The sequence below is a fragment of the Anthonomus grandis genome, chromosome 13, assembly GCF_022605725.1.
Source record: "Anthonomus grandis grandis chromosome 13, icAntGran1.3, whole genome shotgun sequence".
Taxonomy (NCBI): domain Eukaryota; kingdom Metazoa; phylum Arthropoda; class Insecta; order Coleoptera; family Curculionidae; genus Anthonomus; species Anthonomus grandis.
The window spans coordinates 5,096,588-5,117,691 of record NC_065558.1 but is presented as its reverse complement, the minus strand read 5'-3'; the positions used below and the strand labels follow the sequence as shown (position 1 = coordinate 5,117,691).

The following is a 21,104-nucleotide window of genomic DNA, read 5'->3' as shown; positions in this document are numbered from 1 at the left end:
TTAACAAGCCGACCACCCATGGAGCAATTAATTCATAGATATTTCTTTATAATCAATTTTCATGATTTTTTTGGTCAATTTTAGGGCACCAAGACATTATGAATTTTCACTTATCTTATCAATCTTATCTATTAAACAATATATTGATTTTTCAATATACCTGACAGCATGTGTATTTGAATCAATTATACTTAAATAGTTTTTTCTATACAATCGTGCTTAGTGTTCTTTAATTACTATTTTAACCATCAGATAGCAAAAAAACCCATAGAAACTAATTACTGAGAAACCATTTCCTCGGGTAATCAATCTTATTTTTAATCTAACTTAAATGTGGGTATTGTAATTCGCACTTGACATTCGTTTGTTTTTCTGCGTTACGCCTATCTACTATGACCATTCCGGTACTACCCACGACTGACTGACGGTTCTCCCTATTGTTCGTTAAATTCAACAGTGATCGTATCATCTTGAAATTTTAGATAAATGGTTTTCTATTGTCTTATAAATATCATACACGGAATTCATTAGCTATCAAGTGCAAAAACCAAATAGTTATAACCATTTATGCCAATGCTACAATATCAAGTAGATCTACCACATTTTTTCTACCTGCCCCAAAGGTTTCCTTGCTAATAATTCACAATAAAAAATAACTAATTAATAGCTATGTTCAATATTGTAATCACGCTCTACGAGGTATGAAATCATGGCTATAATATCCTTAACCTTACCACGTGAATTACGTGATTTTGACCTTAAAATGCAATGCAGAAGAAAATATTCTTTTTTATTATTAAAATCTGTCATATTTTCTCATTATGTCATGCTGATAGTTTAACCTCAGATCCTTCTTTGGCTAAGGATGGATATATAGTAGATGGAACATTATAATGCTCATATGTTCATCTCAATCTGAGGTTTCATAAAAAATTCTTCTTGTATCAAAGGAAAAACTATGTGGAATTATGTACTGTGCATAAAATAACCCACAGCAGCACACGACCTCTGACTCCTTCGTTGTGTAGTAACGACGGCAGGCAGGGGAAATCGCCTACTCGCTCCTCCTATCGTAGGTTCAGTCGAAATAATTCGCGAGTGCACGAAACAATTTCAAGTTAAACATGCCGGTGACCAGGTGATCGACGACGCGCACCCTGTGCACTTTTTAAGCGGACGACACGACGCTGATAATAGGAAATCGGTAGATACGCACGCGAGTGTCCACGAACGATTTGAGATTGTTTTTTTTCGCGAACGAGGATGAGAGGGAATAGGCTTTGGTTCGTGCTGGTGAGTAAAAAAAAAAACGAATTTTGTTTTTTTTTGAAGTATTTTTTGAAAAAGGAAGCTTACGCGGAAATTTTGCAACAATATAAATACTTTCACTGTATTTATGTGAGAGTTTAAGTTTGCTATTAAGTTTCCTTATAGAGTCCTGAAAGAAAGTGTAATAATGCCTTATTGGTAAGCCTTATGATCCAACTTAGGACTTACTACCGTATACCAACTTAGAAAAATTAGAATATTTATAAAAAAATTACATAGCACTCACAGAGTTCATATCTTAGGAATCTAAAGGAATGCTAGGCTTAACATTAAAATTAAATTTTTTTATCAAGTGGTTTTCAAAAGTAGAACTTTTATTGTTTTCTTTCCTATTTTATTAGAGGTTTTTAAATCTCAAGATTTTTTTAAATAGATTTTTTTTTTAAATTTAAATTTTCTATTTACATTAACATTTGTTTACTAATTTTGACTAATTTTTTAAGTTCACAAGGTAAGTAGGGGATATTTTGGCATTTAGGTCTCAGAAGAGTTTTTAAAGATAAATTTAGGTAAAGTAGGTACTTGAAAGCAAAATTTAAAAGAAGTAAAAATTTGTCGAATGTCGTTTTCTTGCTAATGCAATGCTAAACTTTTAAATTTATCTCGTTTAAAAAGAATTTGCACATTTTGGATTTAACAATTTTGGCGCCCAACATTTGGTGTTTTTAAAATTAGAGATTTTATATTTTTTCTTTTAGACCATTTCTAAAAAAATAAAACTTATCAAGCTTTAAGGGTGCAATTACCAGATTCTAGTAGCAGAAGTAAAATACCCTTCATAAATCCTCCAGTCTTAATAATTATTATATTAAAATTAATATATTAAAAAAAACTCTTCTTAAGGTATGATTAATAGGGATAAATGTTGTTTTCTTGCTAATGATAAACTTAAAAATATAAAAAATTTGCACCTTCAGGATGTATCAATTTTGGCGCCCAACATGTGGGCTTACATTTACTGTTTCAGCCGACGCGACTCTTTTATATGACTGTAAATATTAACAATTGATATATGTCGAAAATCCTTTAAAAAAAACTCAAAATGCTTTATTATCTGAGGACAAATATCATATTGGCAAACTCAAAAGCTTTACAATTATAAATTTATATAAACATGGCCTGAAAACTTAAATAGTGTACTCAGTACTGAATTCTTCCTGAACTAAAAATTTTATAGGTATTTTTTTTTATATTTTTCAAATTAATTATTTAAAATTATATTTTTCTACTTAATACTTTTGTATAATTTCCTTAATTAGTAATTTTATTCCTTCAGATTCTAAATTTCCTTTCTACTTTCTTTTAGCTGTTTTTCTGAATCATATATCTGTTGTATCTGTTTATTGTTATCTGTCTATTGTTTTCTTGTCATAAAATACTAAAAAAAAATAACACTTTGGTGCCCAACACATGGTGCGGTTCTCACTATACTTATTGTATTTGATTCCCTATTCCAATTATCTTCTAACTAATTGACCATATAAAACATCTATTGCTACTGTCGATAAAATATGTTTTCAACATTTTTAATTTTAAGGCAAAAAATAATAAATACCACCTTTTCTCGTCCTTTGATCTATATATATTAAAATCTGTAAAATTTTATATTTTAGAAGACAAATAGTATATAGTACAAAGTACATTTAAAAGTGAATAGTGAGATAATAGATCCCCAATGTATCATAATTTCTTCACATAAAGTATAAGCATAAGATAGAACATAAATAAATTTAATATTATATATAAATTTAAAGAAGCCCTATTAAAAACACTTTTCTATCAATCCACTCCTCCTTAGTCCTTACAGAACAAAACATGATTCTGATGAACCTAACTCTAACGGATTTCTTTAAAAAACCGTCATAATTTCCCTTACTAAACCATAGAGAATTACTTCTTTAAACTGAAGAATGTTTGTAGGAAAAATTATTAAAATCTTTAAGTAATAGAAGTAAAGCTATTAACTAATTTACTAGGCCTTATAAAATCCATTAAAAACGTTTCTATTAAATGAGTTTGCTTGATTTTTTTATTAGAAGCTACGGAATATTCCAAAGAAACTTTTAAAACAAATATTACTAAAATCTGAGCAGCGAAGGCAAAGTTATTGAACAATTTACCCACGAGTACTGGTTCCGAGAGTAAACACAAGACACGAATTTCAAAAATTTATATAACAAAAATTCTATTTTATGGATTTTTTTGATTTTTCTAGCAAAAGCTTGAAAATATTTTAAGAAAAAGTTTAACTCTAAAATTATTACAATCTGATCACTAGAAGCAAAGTTACTAGCCAATTTACCCCAAACTTCTGCTCCTCCTCAAGTAAACACTGGACATGACTTACAAGAACTTGCATAGAAAAGTTTCTATTTCATGGATTTTCTTGGTTCTTTCAAAAAAAGCTGCGGAATATTCAAAGTAAGTGTTTGAAAAAAAATAATTTCAACCTCAGCACTATAAGCAAAGTTATTAACCAATTTACCCAAGAGTACTGGTTCCATCAAGCAAGAACTAGACATGACTTAGAAAATTGTATACAAAAGTTCCTATTTTATAGATTTTCTTAATTCTTTTAATAAAAGCTAAGAAATATTCTAAAGAAACTTTTAAAATTAAAATTATCACATTCTAGGCACCAGAAGGAAAGTTATTAGGCAATTTACTTCAGAGTACTAGTCTTCCCGTAAGTAAACACTACACGTGAATTTCTATTTCATGGTTTAAAAAAAACTTGAGAATATTTTAGAGAAACTTCTAAAATAAAAATTATTACGATCTGAGTACTAGAAGCCAAGTTATTAACCAGTTTGCCCAAAGTGAACACTAGACACAGGCAGTCAAAAGACTTGAGACTAGTCCAAGGATTTTTTTTGGTTCTTTTAATAAAATATTGAAAATATTCGAAAGAAGCATTTAAGTTAAAAATTCTAACGATTTGAGCTCTAAAAGTAAAGTTATTGATTAATTTACCCCAGAGTACTGGACCCTGAAGTAAAAACTAGACATGACTTTTATAAAAAAGTTTCTATTCCATGGATTTTCTTGGTTTTATTAATAGAAGTTGAGGATGATTCCAAAGAAACTTATAAATAAAAAAATATTACAATTTGATTACTAAAACCAAATTTAATATCCAATTTACACCAAATGAACATAAGACAATGCATTTAAAAATTTTCTAGTACATGGATGTTTTTAATTCTTTTAATAAAATCTTAGGAATATCCCAAATAAACTTCTAAATAAAAAATAAATACGATCTGAGCACTCCAAGCAAAGATATTAACCAAATTACCTAAGAGTACAACCTAGAAAAGCTAAATACAACTTTTTGCAAAAAAATGCATAAAAAAGTTTCTATTTCATCAAATTCCTTAATTTTTTAAATAAAAGCTGAGGGAATACTACAAGAAACTTTTAAAACAAAAATTATTACAGTCATAATTTCCCTTATTACCGTTAAATGGAACGACCTTATTAAAAATGAATATAATCAATGTAAATTAATATACACACGAGGTAAATACACATAATTAAAAAAAAACTTGCACAACCCAATAGCTAGAAAGGCCATTTCGATATATCACTGGGCAGACAAGTTATTATTATTAAGAAATAAATCAGGAGCAGGGGCAACAACGTAATTAGAGTAGATTACATGATGTGTGCGATAAAAGTAATTGTCGAGAAGACGGCTATAGTTTATCAATGGACTTTAATATTAAAAGATGTCGTAAAATATGCATTTGCCCCTCAGCAAGAAATTATTTATTTATTTATATTAAACTGATTTATTAGTGAATTAGTTTTTATGATTTATATTATCAGTGTCATCTTCTAAGACATTTTCTCATGTATCTTGCAAGGCAAACAATCTTTGGAAAATGTCAATTTACTAAAAGGTCAGTGCAGGATTTGGAATATATTTCTTATATACTACATATGCGTAATAAGAAATTTTATATATACCTATATATGCCTGATTTTTTCCATTTTTCCATTGGGTTTTAGGTAAATTCAACGATTTTCACTGTCCAAGCGAGGAATAAAAAATATCCTATGTTTTTAAATTTTTGCAGTCCCTTTAATCATAAATTACTTATATTTAAAAACTTTTTTTAGCATGTAAAGGCAATTTCTGCAATACTACACAATAATCATCTTAAAGTTCCAATAACCTCATATAATTAACTTAAGCAAAAATGTGTTCAAAAGCTAACCAACTTTACCAATCTAACCACTTGATTTTATAATTATTAATTGGTACAACAAAAAAAAGATTATAAATTACATTATATCCTAATGGCATAACTTAAATGAATATGGCACACTGTTGAAAAATTTGAGGAATTTTAGTCCTTTGCAGTTTATTGGTTCCTCAAACACCCTATATATTGAGGCTGAAATGTTCGATCTTCCGTTTTGTTTTTTAAATATAAATCTTAGAGCATCCAGAAGTCACTGTTTTCTTTTTTTTTTAAACTTACTGGCTTAAAACTTCTTAAAAGAAGGATGATCTGAAATATTGCGCTAAAATATTTTCACAATTTTGTATGATAATTATACGGGTCTATAGGGCTTGAATTAGAAGAAGAAATACGATTTTTTTCTTTAGAATTGTAGCTTTTTTTGATTATTCAAACCATATTGTGGAAAAAAAATGATAAAGCGGTATAAATCTAAATCATAAGATACGACTTAAAATGGACAAAAGATCAATTGAAAACCGTATGACAATAGAACGATAACGTAAAAACTTAACCGAAATTATTTATATGCCAGTAACTAAATGCTACTTAAATAATTATATGAGTGTAATTTAGGTTAAATAGGTTTAATTTAAGGAACTTCGTGAGACTTGGGACATCGCATCGGTGAGATTTAAAAAAATTTCTTGTATTTGAGTTTAAAAATGGGTAGTAATTCATCACTCTTGAATTTCTTAGTTTCGGTAAGAAAATAAGTTTATTTAAACGAGAAATTATGCAAGATCAGCTGTTTTGCAGAAACAAGAACTCAAAGACATTTAATTATCTGATTGGCATTGCACACCTATAAAAATTAATGAAAGAGATGCTTTATCTATCTAAAAATAGCATATTCTTTAATTCTTTAACGCATGGATTTCCAGTAGTTCCAAATAACTAAAATTGATAAATTTCTGCTTTAGCCGTCTAAGAGTATTTCTTTCAGGCAGTTGAAGTATACATGTAATAAGCTTATTAAAATATTGCTTGACTGGAAATTATAAAATATGTCCTTTTTTTAGACAATTGAAGCTATTTGAAATGTTCTCTTCTTTCTCTCACTCTCTCCTTATTTTAATCATAATTCTTAGCTTTTATCTTGAACTGCCTGGACGTAATAAAAAATTTAATTTTTATAGGCAGTTGAAACTTCATTTAATTTTTCAGGCAATTTAAACTGTATAAAAGATAAAATACTATTTAGATATTTCTAGTGAAGCGTTACATCTTTTGACCACCATTCTCAACCCTCCACTAATTTTTTAATTAGTAGTTTTAGAATAATAACGCATGATTATAATAGAAAGCAATTACGACTTACGTTAAATCCTTATGGCATAACTTAAATGGATATGATACTTTTGAAAAAAATAAGGAATTTTGCTCCTTCGAAGTTTATTTGTCCTTCGAATATCCTATATATTAAGGCTGAAGTTTTCTTGAATTTCTTAGGTTCTGTAAGAAAATGGGTCTATTTTAACGACAAATTATGCAAGATCAGCTGTAGTAACAGGAACTCAAAGACATTTAATTATCTGATTGGCACTGCACATCTGAAAAAATGAATGATTGAGCTATCTGAAAATAACATGTTCTTCAACGAAGTTAAAGGACATATATGAGAAATGCTTAGAAGAAACAGAAAATGGATTTCCAGTAGTTCCAAATAACCAAAATTATTAATTTCTGCTTTAGCTGTCTAAGAGTATTTCTTTCAGGCAGTTGAAGTATACATGTAATAAGCTTATTAAGATATTGCTTGACTGGAAATTATAAAATATGTCGTTTTTCTAGACAATTGAAGCTATTTGAAATGTTCTCCTCTTTCTCTCACTCTCTCCCTATTTTAATTTTCCTTCTTGGCTTTTATCATTAACTGCGTGGATGTAATAAAAAAATTAATTTTTACAGGCAGTTGATACTTTATTTAATTTTTCAGGCAATTTAAACTGTATAAAAGATAAGATACTATTTAGATATTTCTAGTGGAACGTTGCATCTTTTGGCGAGAAGTTTGCTCCTTCGAATATCCTATATACATATAGCCTAATACATAAATATATATCCTATATATGTATTAAGGCTGAGGTTTTCATTCTTTCATTTAATTTTTTATATAGAAATGTTAGAGCATCGAGAGTGCATAAAAAGGTCATTTTAATAAAATTAAAGCGGTAAAAAAAAGTATGAAATGCAGTAGAGAAGATGAAATTACGAATTCATTTCCTGAGTTATGCCTGCACCGATTTTTTAAAACTTACACGTATAAAACTCTTAAATACAAGGATGATCTGAAAGGGCGCTTGTTAAGATTAACCCCTAATAAGTGGGTTTTTTAAGCCAAAAACTTTGTACGGTATTTAAACGGCTCTGTAAGGCTTTAATTAAAATAAAATTATAGGGCTTTTTCGAATCTAACGAATTTCATAAAATAATCTTAGTATCTTTTTTTAGCATAAATTAACATAATTTAAGTAAACGAAATAAATCCGTATTCAAATAGAAATTGCAAGAGAAAAATTAAAATCCCATTAACAAAAGCAATGTATTCATTCATGCCAAAACACGCATACTCATTCAATTACTAAAAAAAAGAGACATTGTGTCGTAATGTTGTGTGAAAATTAAGAAAAATGTTCGTTATGGGTCAGTTTAAATTACAAATAGCGCATTAACCAAGAGTTGTCTAGTTAAAAAAAAAATACAACACAAAAATATTCAAGATGCTAATCATCATCGCTCACAATTCAATTTCAATGTCGTCAATAATAATGCATTATTAATAAGACGCGCTTAGATCATTATTTATAGACCATATTACTCACACCGACAATTGGGAATAAAAACCGAAAATTTTATTATTTGTAGAACGTTCTACTTTTGTCACCTTGTTCACAACAAAATTGCATCTGAACTTGACCGGTGTCGGTTTCGATATTCCATAGTAAAACGAGTGCTACAATTACGTTTGCATTATTCAACATTCCTTTTTCGTTTCTCCATTCTTCGTGTACGCCACGAAAGTCAGTTTATGTCACAGAAAACCGAGTATACGTTAACTTACTTAAATTGTAACCTGAGATATTGGTGTGGAATTTCAAATATGTTCACTATGTGTTTAAATATGGTCAGATTATTATAAAAGTCTATTACTTTCGGTGTTTTTCAGCATCTTTCTTTACTCATAGATCCTTCAGACATCCTCCAAACGAATTTTTTTAAGAAAGAGTCTTACAAAGTAAAGAACTAAAAGAAAAGTAGTTCTTCTTAAATTTTTACTTGCAAAAAATATTTCTTTATTAATTATGCCAAAGTTCATGTCTAGAAAAAATCCTTCGTTCGGAAAATTAGCAGTTATTAAACTTCCCGCTCTTTTCATCCCTAAAATCAACTTCATACGTCTGTACAAAAATGTAATTCTGGGTTCTCTAAAGAATATATTTTATAGTTCTATCAACTTAAATATACCAAAAATTATTTCCTGCTTCAGTTAAATGGTAATTAAACAAAAACAATTCAATCCTATTGAAACAGTATCATTGTCTGTGGGACGAAAACTGACATAATTATTCCCAAGCCATTTTTTCCTGGTATGCATAATAGACTACAGCTACCCACTGTACCTCTTGTAACTCCCACAAATTGGCCTTTAGTTTTTCACACCCTTGTATTTATTCATGCTTCGCTTTATTGTCAGAGCAATTATCTAAATTCCTGCGAATAATGAACAATTTCTATATTATGCGCTGCTGGTTATGCCAAAATGCAACCTTGATATTGCTAATAAGGTGTAATATTTATGATTTTATATAAGACCATTTGTCGACAAAGTTTGAATAATTTATTATTAAATTGTTGTGCATGCAGGAGTTTTACGTAATTATTGGTAAAAAATTAATAAGCAATAAATCTTTCATAGATATCCAAGTAAACACAAATCGGATCATCAAATAAAATTGCAAAATATTAATTTTATTTTTAATTTAGCCCGAGGCTTCGCTTTGACATAATTATGGTAATACCGAGCAATCGATTCGGAGAAAGTATCGAAATAGTCGTAATTTTATTAAATATTAAACAATGCCGTGTATATGTATAAGACTGTTAAATATGACATAATCACCAGTTCCGAATGTTAGGAAGTGAATGACTCTAGTTCTGTTCATTTTTTGTTTGTTTGGATTATTTCCCTATGAAAGTAGAGCAGGCTTGTTAAATAATTGGTTTGTTAATTATTTAAAAAAATAGGGACATTTCAGGAATTTATATCAGAAAAATAAATCAAAAAGTACATAGGAAACTATGAACAAATAGAGGTTGATTGAGTTTAATAAACTAACTTGAAATTATAACTTAAGTCTTTGTTCAAAAGGATAGTTAGTTTTAATTAAATTAGTGTTTGTTGTTTATCTTTTTGATATATATAATACAGTTTTAACATAAGTTTTATTTTTTATTTTTATTTCCATTGATAATGAGTTACTTATTTTATTGGGTATTACGTCACTTATAGCAAAAATCAACTTAGAAATTACTACCTCACACGCTCAAAAAACTGAATTTTTAGTTAAAACAGTTTGCCAAACTATTAATAAACCGTGAAACTATATAAAAAAAAGTATTTAAAATATTGTCGAATTCGGATGGAGTTTTGAGGGTATTATACAGCAGAAGATTTGCAAGATAAGTATATTTTGTTTATATTTTTAATTTAATTTAATTTTGCTTTAATTACCTTGGTAACGGTAGTAGATATAACTACAGAAACGTTGGTTCAAATTAGGTATTTTTTAAAAAGTAGGTCTTCTCGTTGTTTTTAATTTTAATTTTTTAATTTTAATATTCATAACAAAGTTAGAGAGGATATTGATTAAACCTCAGCTCCTAGGTATATAAAAAAATCTATTATACCTCAAGTAAATTATTGTATTTAAAACTTATTGGACTTAAATTAAATTAAGTATATCGAACGGTATCATTATAGATTTGAGTTCATATTTTTTTTAAATACGTGAATAAGTCTATTTTCTTCTTCTTTTTCAATTTTTTGAGCGTGTGATACTCTAAATTGTTTTTTGCTATAAGTGACGTAAGACCCAATGAAATAAGTAACTCATTATGAATTCGTCACAACAATACGATTTTACTCCATTGATAATTTCTAATTTTTTTTTATCTTGGTTTATTTTTTTATATTATATTTCTGCATATTACGTATGTATTCTCTAATTTTATTGTAAACTGTACATTTTTTTATAACTTTTAAGAACTTTCTGGATTTTTAGTTCACAATTTTACATATTTTTTTTTATGGTTCAAATTTAAATTAAAATTATTTCTTCATGTTATTATACAATTTAGTACTTGCGTACGTCAATAGTTTGTTAGCATCACGAATAGAATTTTAAAATGGCCTAATTACAGTCGTAAACCAGCTATATTAAAAGAGATGAGAGTCTCGTAAGCAAGAAAGCAGCTCAATTTAGAGTGGGTATAGTGACTAATCAATTCGGGTTGAGGTAGATCATTTATATAAATAAGTCCCAGTATTGATCCTTGGGATACACCAACTACCACTTCTCTTTCTGAGGAAGCCACATTACCAATCTTCTGTATTCTTCAATCTGCCATGCGACTAGTTAAAAAGTTATATCTCTGTAGTTTGGCAAGCAGGAATCCATGAAAAACGCAGTCGAAAGCTTTACTAAGATCGCAAAATGTACTAGAGAAATACATTCCATTTTTGAAGACTTTCTATATCTAGGAGATAAGGTTGAGCTAAGATCTTCTGAATTCAAACTAGCCATCGAAAAACAGGTTCTTATCTTAGGAAAAGACTAGAATATGCACATCAAGAAACTTCTCAAAAATCTTCGACAGTATTGATTTCATCAGTATCTCCCGTCTTACACACTGGGACCACTATTGGCTTTTTTAGGAAAGCTACCTCTTTAGCTTCTTGAGAAGAGAATACATTTTCAAGTACATTTTAAATAAAAAAGAAAAGGTCAATATCTATGTCATTAATCTGTGCCTTCAGTTCGATAGCTCTATTAACGAAGAAATCGGTAAAATATTGGGTGATATAGACTTCTGGATTGGTAATTGATACTGTTCCATATACATCTCATTGGACTTGAGGAATTTCTGACGAGATTATTATTAGCTTCTTTTTTGGCTGTTCTTATAAATAACTGGTGAGACTTTGTAAATTACCTGTACAAAAAAAAACATAAAATTGCTTAATATCTTTCAAAAAATAATAATATTTCTCTTTGTATTATTACCTTACATACAACCTTGGTTAGGGAATAAGGAATCCGTGATGATGATCAGAGAAACCCTCTGGCTTGGCAGTTCTGTCCCTAATAGCTTATCCATAAGATAAAAGGATGGATTGCAACAGAATTAATCATTGCAATGCAAAAAAGGGACAAAATGAAGGGAAGTTAAGAAAAAACAATACCCAAGAATTACAAACAGAATACAAACAGTATAGAAATTATGTTAATGATTTAATTAAGAAATGTAAATTTGACTACAACAATATTAATAAAATGTATCCTAAAATTAATAACAATAACAATGAAGCTTTTAAAACGGACAAAGATATGGCTAATTTCTGCAATGATTATTTTATATGTCAGGTATTGCTGCAGTATCAAAATAAAACAAAAAGCATTCTTCAGGTCAATAATTACGTTACAGTTGTAGAATTGCAGAATCTACTAAGCAAAGTCTTATTACTTCCAAAAATTTTTTTCCAGGATTTCCAGGCATTTAAATAGGACCAGTAGTAAGAAAAAAATTCATATTTTCAGCCTTTTACACAAAATTTGTTTATTAATTAATTTATTTTCTACTTGGATCCCTACCTGCAAAATTATAAAATAAAAAAAAAATCCACCCACATCAAAAGATTTTTTTTTAGAATTTACAAAAACATTGATATATTAGGAATTAAGAATCCGGTTAACCTTTTAAAGTGTGCAGTGGCTTAATAAATTATGTTAATTAAACTTTTTTCGGAAAAAAGTTTATTATAAACGAATCATAATTTATGTACCCTAATGCAATTTCTAGAAACATTGATGACGTTACAAGACTCCTTTGTTGTTAATTTAATTTCAAAAAAAAAATTAATTAACTTCACAGATGTTTACCATGAAACAAAACATTTTCATAATTATTTATTTATTGTAGTTTAAATTAAAAATACGGGTCAATAATTAATTTATAGTTAATGATGATATCATGTCTGAAATATTTATTTGATTTTAACTAAAGAGAACTTTAATTGGGAGGCTATTTTTCTCAATTTAATTACTTTTTTATGAATGATTTAACGAAACAAACTATTTCGAGTTAAATGAGTTCAAAAGCATTTATAACAGAAATGTTAACCTTTTTGACCAAACTTAAAAGTGGTTTTTCCATAAAAGAAAACGAAACCACTCATTAAAACAGCCTTAGTTTTATAGCGATTTAAGCAAATTACTGATTTTTTTTTTTGAAAATCGATCATTTTTTTAAACCGGTTAAGGTAGTGCCAAAAACCTAGTAATTATGGCATAATATGGACCCCAAGACGTCGAAATGTCAGTGAAAGTAGTATGAGTAACGTTTTATTTTGAAACACGCCGGTTGTTTTTTTTTTATTGTTATCGGTTGCAAGGCCTTGTTAGGTAGTTAAATGATTGAAGATAAACCCGTTTTGCATTAAACGTTTAGGTATAAAAACCCCAGTATCATCAAATATCAAATTAAAAATTAATATTTTCACTTCTGTTTATTAATTTAACAATGAATTTACAGTCAAATTATTTCTCAAGGTAATCTCACAGCAATAATTAAAAATTGAGATATCTGCTAAAAATCAGCACCATTGTCAATCTCTTTTCCCTATTTTCCTATTCACTCTTATTCTTCTTCCCTTTCAGACCAGTTTGTTTTAATTTATTCACAATTTACATAATAAATAATTACAGCAACTCTCTGACTGTCCGGAAATAATTTAGTTTAGTGACCATCATACATACACAGATATCGAGAATGTCGAATCGCTGAATTTTTTTCACCTATAAAGGAGCAATATATCCGCTCGTAAACAGTGAAAGTGAAAACCGAAAATAAACTGGGGAAAAAAAAAGATTAATAAAATAAATCATGTGTAAGTTACGGGCTTGGCACGATAGTTCGTGATCTTAAACGAATATTATATGATACAGGCATTATGTGACCGACTTATGTAACGAACAATTAAAACTCAAAGTTCCTTCAAAACCAAAAGAGATCACGCATAAATTTAGAAAATATAAATCAACAATCAAGGAACTCGATTAAATATTCACGATACGCACTCATAACAAATGGTAATGATCTTGGATCCACTTTGACCATTAAACGTCCCAGTCACGTATTTAGAAAATGAAATTTTAGACCATTTTTGGGTCACAATTCAAACGACAATGACGAATCTCATGATCATGATATCATTGTTTATGATTTCCCCAAATTTTTAATTGGGTGTTTATGTGTTATGGTATTTTTCTTTTTCACTTTTAATGTCCGGGTAAGAACGTACTGATATTTAAAGAATGAGACATTAATTAGGTGTAAAGAGCTTTTGACTCATGAGACCTAAAGAGACGAAACTTTCAGAGTTAATAGGCATTACTTTGGACCATCACTCCATCTAGGTTCAACTGTCTAATTAAACTAAAATCATGAGAGCGTAAATGAAGAAAATAATGTGAATGATGAACTAGATATTAATGGAGAATTTTCGGATGACGTGGATAATGAATTAAATTAAGCTGTAAAAATTATTGATCCTCAATAAATATTTAGTAAAAAAAAAGAAGAGCAATTAATTAATTTTTAAACAGGGAGGAAAGAGAGGGAAGACAAAAGACAAGATGGCGAAATAATAACAAAATATTAGGAGGATGATATAGAGAGAAAGAAATAGAAACAGAGATAATGGATTTTTAGAAGTTGATAATATGGTGATAATGGTTAAGCATTTTAGTGCAAATCTAGATGGCATAACTAATAAATTACATGAAACTTAATTAAGGTATAAAAAGAAATTAAAGCAGATCCTATATAGGTGTATGATAATGAGAGAGGTCGTTTAGAAAACCTTCGGATGACGTGAAAGCTGAGTCAAGATTGGTATAGTTGAGAAATGGTATAGCTACTGGAGATTATGAGTTAATGAAAGTCATTAGAGTATAAAAATAATAGCGTTGAAACGAGATACAAAGCAAACGAAAATATAATAATGAAAAAGGAAATGAATCAGAAATTGATAAAATATTTGAATGAATTAAATAATTAATTAAATAGATTTGGAGAATTTATAAAATAAAGACACAAAAGTTATTTATTCAGTGAAATATTAGTGAAAAAAGAAAAAAAAAGAGTAAGAGAATTGTGTGGATCAAATATTTCAGGTGACGTAAGTGATAAACTAAAAAAAAATGTAGAAATTATTCGCTGAAAAAAAAAGAAGAAAAAATTACATTTGAACATAAACGAGATGATGTGGATGACGGGAAAAATAAATTAATTTAATAATAAAAAAAGACAGAAATAGAAAATGAGAAAGTCTTTAATTACGTGAATAATAAACCTAGTTCGGTAAATTTTTACATTGAAAGAGCTGAGAACTATGATAGAATAGAGTCAAGTATTAGTTGATAATAGACTGACGTCAGTCCTTCAAAAGCATTTAATTTTTTTGATTATTATTAAAGAGATGACATGAAAAATTTATTAGTTTTATCATAAAAGAAGACAGAAATAGAAAATGAAAAAATCTATAATGACGTTGATAATAAATCTTAATGAAATTATTTATTCAGTATTAGAATAGAGCCAAAAGTTATAAAGTGCTTAATGGTAATGAAATGACGTCAATCCTTATGATTAGTTAACGTAAGGAGGAAAATTAAAAAAAAGAAATAATGATAAGGTCAATGATAATATAAAATAATAAAAGAAGGATGATGATAAAATAGGAATATAAGCAAAGAATGAAAAAAGTGAGAGAATTGTGTGGATCAAATATTTCAGGTGACGTAAGTGATAAACTAAAAAAAAATGTAGAAATTATTCGCTGAGAAAAAAAAACGGAAAAAATAACATTAATAAGTGAAATGGTTTTTGGACATAAACGAGATGATGTGGATGACGTGAAAAATAAATTAAATTTAATAATAAAAAAGACAGAAATAAAAAATGAGAAAGTCTTTGATGACGTGGATAATAAACCTAGTTCGGTAAGTTTTTACATTGAAAAAGGTGAGAACTATGATAGAATAGAGTCAAGTATTAGTTGATAATAGACTGACGTCAGTCCCTAAATGCTTTTGATAATAAAAGAGATGACGTTAAAAATAAATTAATTTTATCATAAAAGAAGACAGAAATAGAAAATAAAAAAATCTATGATGACCTTGATAATAAACCTAATGAAATCATTTATTCAGTATCAGAATAGAGCTAAAAGTGCTTAATGATAATGGAATTGCGTGAATCCCTATGATTAGCTAACGCAAGGAGGAAAATTTAAAAAAGAAATAATGGTAAAGTCAATGATAATATAAAATAATAAAACAAGGATAATGATAAAATAGAAATATAAGCAAAGAATGAAAAAAGTGAGAGGAAATGGATGACGTGAAAAATAATTAAATTTAACAATAAAAAAAGACAGAAATAGAAAATGAAAATCAATCAGTCAATCTTTGATGATGTGGAACTAATTATCAGTTAACGAAGGAGGGAAATTGAAAAAAGAAATTATGATAAAGTCGGTCATAATATAGAGAATGAATTTTATGCTTTTATATTCAGAAAATATATATTTCCATATGTATGAAGGAAATAGAATGCGATAAAAAATTATTAAATGATGTAAGCGTGAGTGAGAGATTTACCGGTAATAAAATGGTTTTAATGAGTATGAGGTATTAGCTATAGATGGTTGAAGTAAGAAGGTATAGAAGATACATAAGTTGAATGATCAGTAAGATGGTGATTGATCGATCAGGTGAGGAAAGAAGAGAATATCTTGATAAATAAAGAGGAAATGATAAATGTAAGTGAAAAAAGAGAACAATAGTTTAAGAATAACAGTAGTACCTGAAGATGAAGAAAAAAAGAGAAATAAAACTAAGTTTTGCAACTGATTCTAGAATGAAAGGATGATGAGAGAATATCAAAGAGCTATACTCAGATAATAGAATTGACGATGATGCTTTTATTAAACAATGAGTTAGTGAAGATTGCATAGAACTCAATAAAAGAACCACTGAAGCTTAAATTAACTAAAGAATGTAAATTACTAACTGATTAACCCGCATTAAAATCAAACTCAACGAAAACAATAATTCCTTTGCAAATGACTATTGCGAACCAAACCAATTACACAAGGCCCATATTTAGACGAGAAGAATTTTGAAATCTAACCCACTCAACCTTTCGCCCACCTCCTTCATCGATTATGTCACTTATTTGGTCTGATTACTTCATTTGTTTTTTTTTGTAACAATGTAACGAGTTCATTTTGAATCGACCGTGAATTTAGATATTTGCATATTTTTTTTTAGTGGCCCAGAAGTGTGGGATGGTTCATTAATACTGACATTGACATTGAATTGTTTTTTTTTTAATTCTCATTAGTTCAGTATAATAAGCCTATTTACTTCTCTACAGTTCTTCTACGCAGCAACTTTACTGCAAAGCCTCATCAAAGGATACGACACGCCGGTAGACCCTCAGTACCACATCCAAACTGACGAGGGACCCGAAAGGTACTTTAGATATCAAACATTAAGCGGCCAGTACCGGAAAGAGAAACGACTGGAAGATGGTACGGTCATTGGAAGTTATGCCTGGATAGATGACGATGGTAAGAATTAAATGTTATCTTAAGACACTCGTTAGATCCTTAATTTTGCAGGTATTCTTCGACAAAGAGACTATATCGCTGACGGGGGAGGGTACAGGATCACCAAGAGCAAAAATCTGTATGTGGGCAGGAACATGCCTGTATGGGAAGCAGTAAAGGCTGCTAAAAAGTATCCAGCTTCAGCTGGGACTTTGGTATCCACCAAAAGTCGACCAGGTGATGCTAGACCTACTGTTACAGTAGGAGGGTTCAATAGGCAAGCTGTAGAAAAAGGTAATCAAATTATCTATCAATTTTCTTCTTTATCATCAGTATTCTTTATACTAAATTCATTTTCCTTAACATCATTACTTTTTCTTAATGTATCCCACTTCTGATTTTTTGCAATTTCTTTTGTATAATAATTAGAAAAGAAAATTTCGTTCAAATCGTCACAGTTTCGTTCAGTCATACTTTATTAATATTTCTTTTATGTACTGTCATTCTTTCATCCAAATTCTTTTCAATTTTCTATTGTAAAAATATTGAAGACTTCCATCATAAGAGAACCTCTACTATTCTCCATACAACATCTTATTCACCTTCTCTTTCCATCTTCCTCTCCATCTCTTTCACAATAAATACCTTTAACAACAATCAACCATTTCTTTTTAGCTCCATCACCGATCTCTCTTACTTCAACAACCCCACTACCACCGCCGTCCTCCACAGCAGTCACCTCGTGTGCCAACTGCATTCTCACTCCAACCACCTACAAGCCAGACGTCTCCTACTTTGGATCCACCGTTAATCCACACGTGGAAATATCCAACAATGCCCTGCCCTCATCGACTCTTGGAGTTTTGGAAAGTTCCACGTCGAAACCGTATGTGGAAATCACCCCTGGTGGTTTTAGTAGTACCGTGGCGCCAGACGTTGGATCCAGCACCGCAGGGTTGCCTCTGGAGTACCTCAAGACTAGTTTGCAATATCCAGAGACTTCTACGGTGGCCCCAATTGTCGTTTACGATAATTTACCTACTTATACAGAAAGTGATCAAAATTCTTTGGATTATAATCCTTACGTGAATCCCGGAGTGTATTTCCAGAACGGTCCTACATACCCTATAGACCGTAATGGGCATACCTACAGGGGTAACAAGAGGTATTCAAACGCTCGTATTGGAACTGGTTATGAGAAGCAGTATCCAGAATACGATGGGGTGTCTGTGACTAACGATGGGTTCCGATATTACATTCCTAGGGCTTACCATGAAGAGCAAACGGGAGCAGGAAATGAAAAGTCTGGAAGTTTCGGGTATATTGACCCCTTCGGGATTAGGAGGGTGGTTTACTACAATGCGAAGCCTGGAGAAGGGTTCCAGCATAGAAAAAACAATCGGTACGTGGGGCTAGACGCAACCCCTTATGACCCCAGACCCTACTGAGGGTGCGAGAGCTGTGATTTCGGTTGTGCTGCCATTAGGATGAGGAATTTGGCAGGAAGAACATTGACTTTCTTGCCGCAGTGTTTGATAAATTATTAACATGTTTTAACCAATTTTATAATTTAGGTATTTATTTTTTTTATTGTATAACTAGGTGCCATAACATGATAATTAATTCACATTAAGGGGTGTTCTATAGGTTGATATAGGGTTTCTAGGATTACAGTTTTCAAATGTAAAACTCTTGTCCAGGAACCATTTTGATAATAGAACTCCACATCTGGGATTGCCGGCTTTGGGATCCAGGATTGTAGATAGTTGATAAGGTTTTATTAGTATTAGGGTTGGCACTAGATTAACAAATTTGTATATAGTAGGTGGTAAGGAGAATAAAGAAGTTTTTAACTCATTTTAGCATTTTTTTAGTCAAGAGCATATACGCGAGAAACATCATTTTCTTAGGTTGAACTAGTCGTGGATCATCCATGAATTTTCCATTTTCTATCTCATTAAATCTGTTTAAAACATCTTCAACATCTCAGTTTCCTAGAATTTGATTTTTTTTACTTATGGTAAGTGTAAATAAAAAAGAATAATTTTAATATGATTGTCCATAATGAGTGTGGCAAAAATCGACCTAGAAAAGGATATTGACAAAACAAAGTGATCTAGAAGCACTGGAATTTTTTAGTACATAAGACGTGGCAGTATTACCATATAACTTAAAAAAGACATTTCTTAAAAATACTTTTAAGGAGTACTGGCGGTACTCAACACGTTCATTTTACAGATTTAGTCTAATAGAATCTATTTACTTCATTGGTATTGGACAGATGACAGCACTTACACAAACATTAATACGACATGCACTAATACAAACAAACCTTGCAAATTGTCCTAAAGTAACATACAAATTAAAGATTTATGTCTTAAAAGCTTCTGATCAATCCGATAGATGTCAGAACTTTTGAGCCACATTGAGTAGTCCCGTAACTACCCAAATTACATAGAGTTCTTGGTAAGTCGTATAGGTGGCATCACTAGATGTACCAAATAAAAGAGCCCTACAAAGTCTAGGAGCAGTACTAAGTATATAAGATTTACAGATTTCTTTTAAAGGAATCTTTCATATGTAATTTTAAGAGAGGTAGATAGGTGGCAGTGCTTTGCACCCTACTATGCAGTTTTAATAATGTTCTGTGGTAGTACTAAGCATGGAAGATTAAAATTTTTTTGTAAAAATACGTACAGGTAGCAACACTTACACCCACACACTTGTACAAATAAATTGTTCAAAGTAACATAAAAATTAAAGAAAGATTTATTTTTTAATAGCCATTGATCAATCTGATAGATGTCAGGACTCAACTGCCTGGAAGAATATTTTAATTTCTTTCAGGCAGTTAAGTGCATTCTTCTAGCTGACATAGAATACATAGAGGACTAGGGTCTAACTCAGTTGAGGTCTGGATAGAAAAAGATGATTTCTTCTAAGCAGTTTAGTGCAGTCTACCAGTTGACATAAAGCATCAAGACTCAACTTAACTGCCTGGAAGAATATTTTAATTTCTTCCAGGCAGTTGAGTGCGTTCTTCTAGTTAACATAGAGTACATAGAGGACCAGGCTCTAGCTCAGTTGAGGTCTGGATAGAAAATGATGATTTCTTCTAAGCAGCTTAGTGCAGTCTACCAATTGACATAAAGCATCAGGCCTTAACTCAACTACCTGGAAGAATATTTTAATTTCTTCCAGGCAGTTAAGTGCATTCTTCTAGCTGCCATAGAGTTCATAGAAGACCAGGCATAAACTCAAGTGAGGTCTAGATTAAAAACGATGATTTCTTCCAGGCAGATTAGTGCAGTCGACCAGTTGACATAAAGCATCAGACCTCAACTCAACTGCCTGAAAGAATATTTTAATTCCTTCCTGGCAATTAAGTGCATTATTCTAGCTGACATAGAGTTCATAGAAGACCAGGCTTTAACTCAGGTGAGCTCTGGGTTAAAAACGATGATTTCTTCTAAGCAGCTTAGTGCAGTCTACCAATTGACATAAAGCATCAGGCCTTAACTCAACTACCTGGAAGAATATTTTAATTTCTTCCAGGCAGTTGAGTGCATTCTTCTAGTTCACTCAAACTAAACAAAAAAAATACATTTAAGATGTACTGTAACCAC

The 21,104-nt window shown here is 30.1% G+C and overlaps 1 protein-coding gene across 1 annotated transcript; it reads left to right on the top strand.

Moving 5' to 3' along the window:
• Nucleotides 1–1,066: 1,066 nt before the first annotated feature.
• LOC126743977 (uncharacterized) lies at nt 1,067–19,335 on the top strand. The gene is made up of 4 exons (XM_050451274.1): nt 1,067–1,293; nt 17,304–17,499; nt 17,551–17,772; nt 18,154–19,335. The coding sequence occupies exons 1-4, from the start codon at nt 1,264–1,266 to the stop codon at nt 18,924–18,926; spliced, it is 1,221 nt and encodes a 406-aa protein (XP_050307231.1). The 5' UTR covers nt 1,067–1,263; the 3' UTR covers nt 18,927–19,335.
• The last annotated feature ends 1,769 nt before the right edge of the window (nt 19,336–21,104 follow it).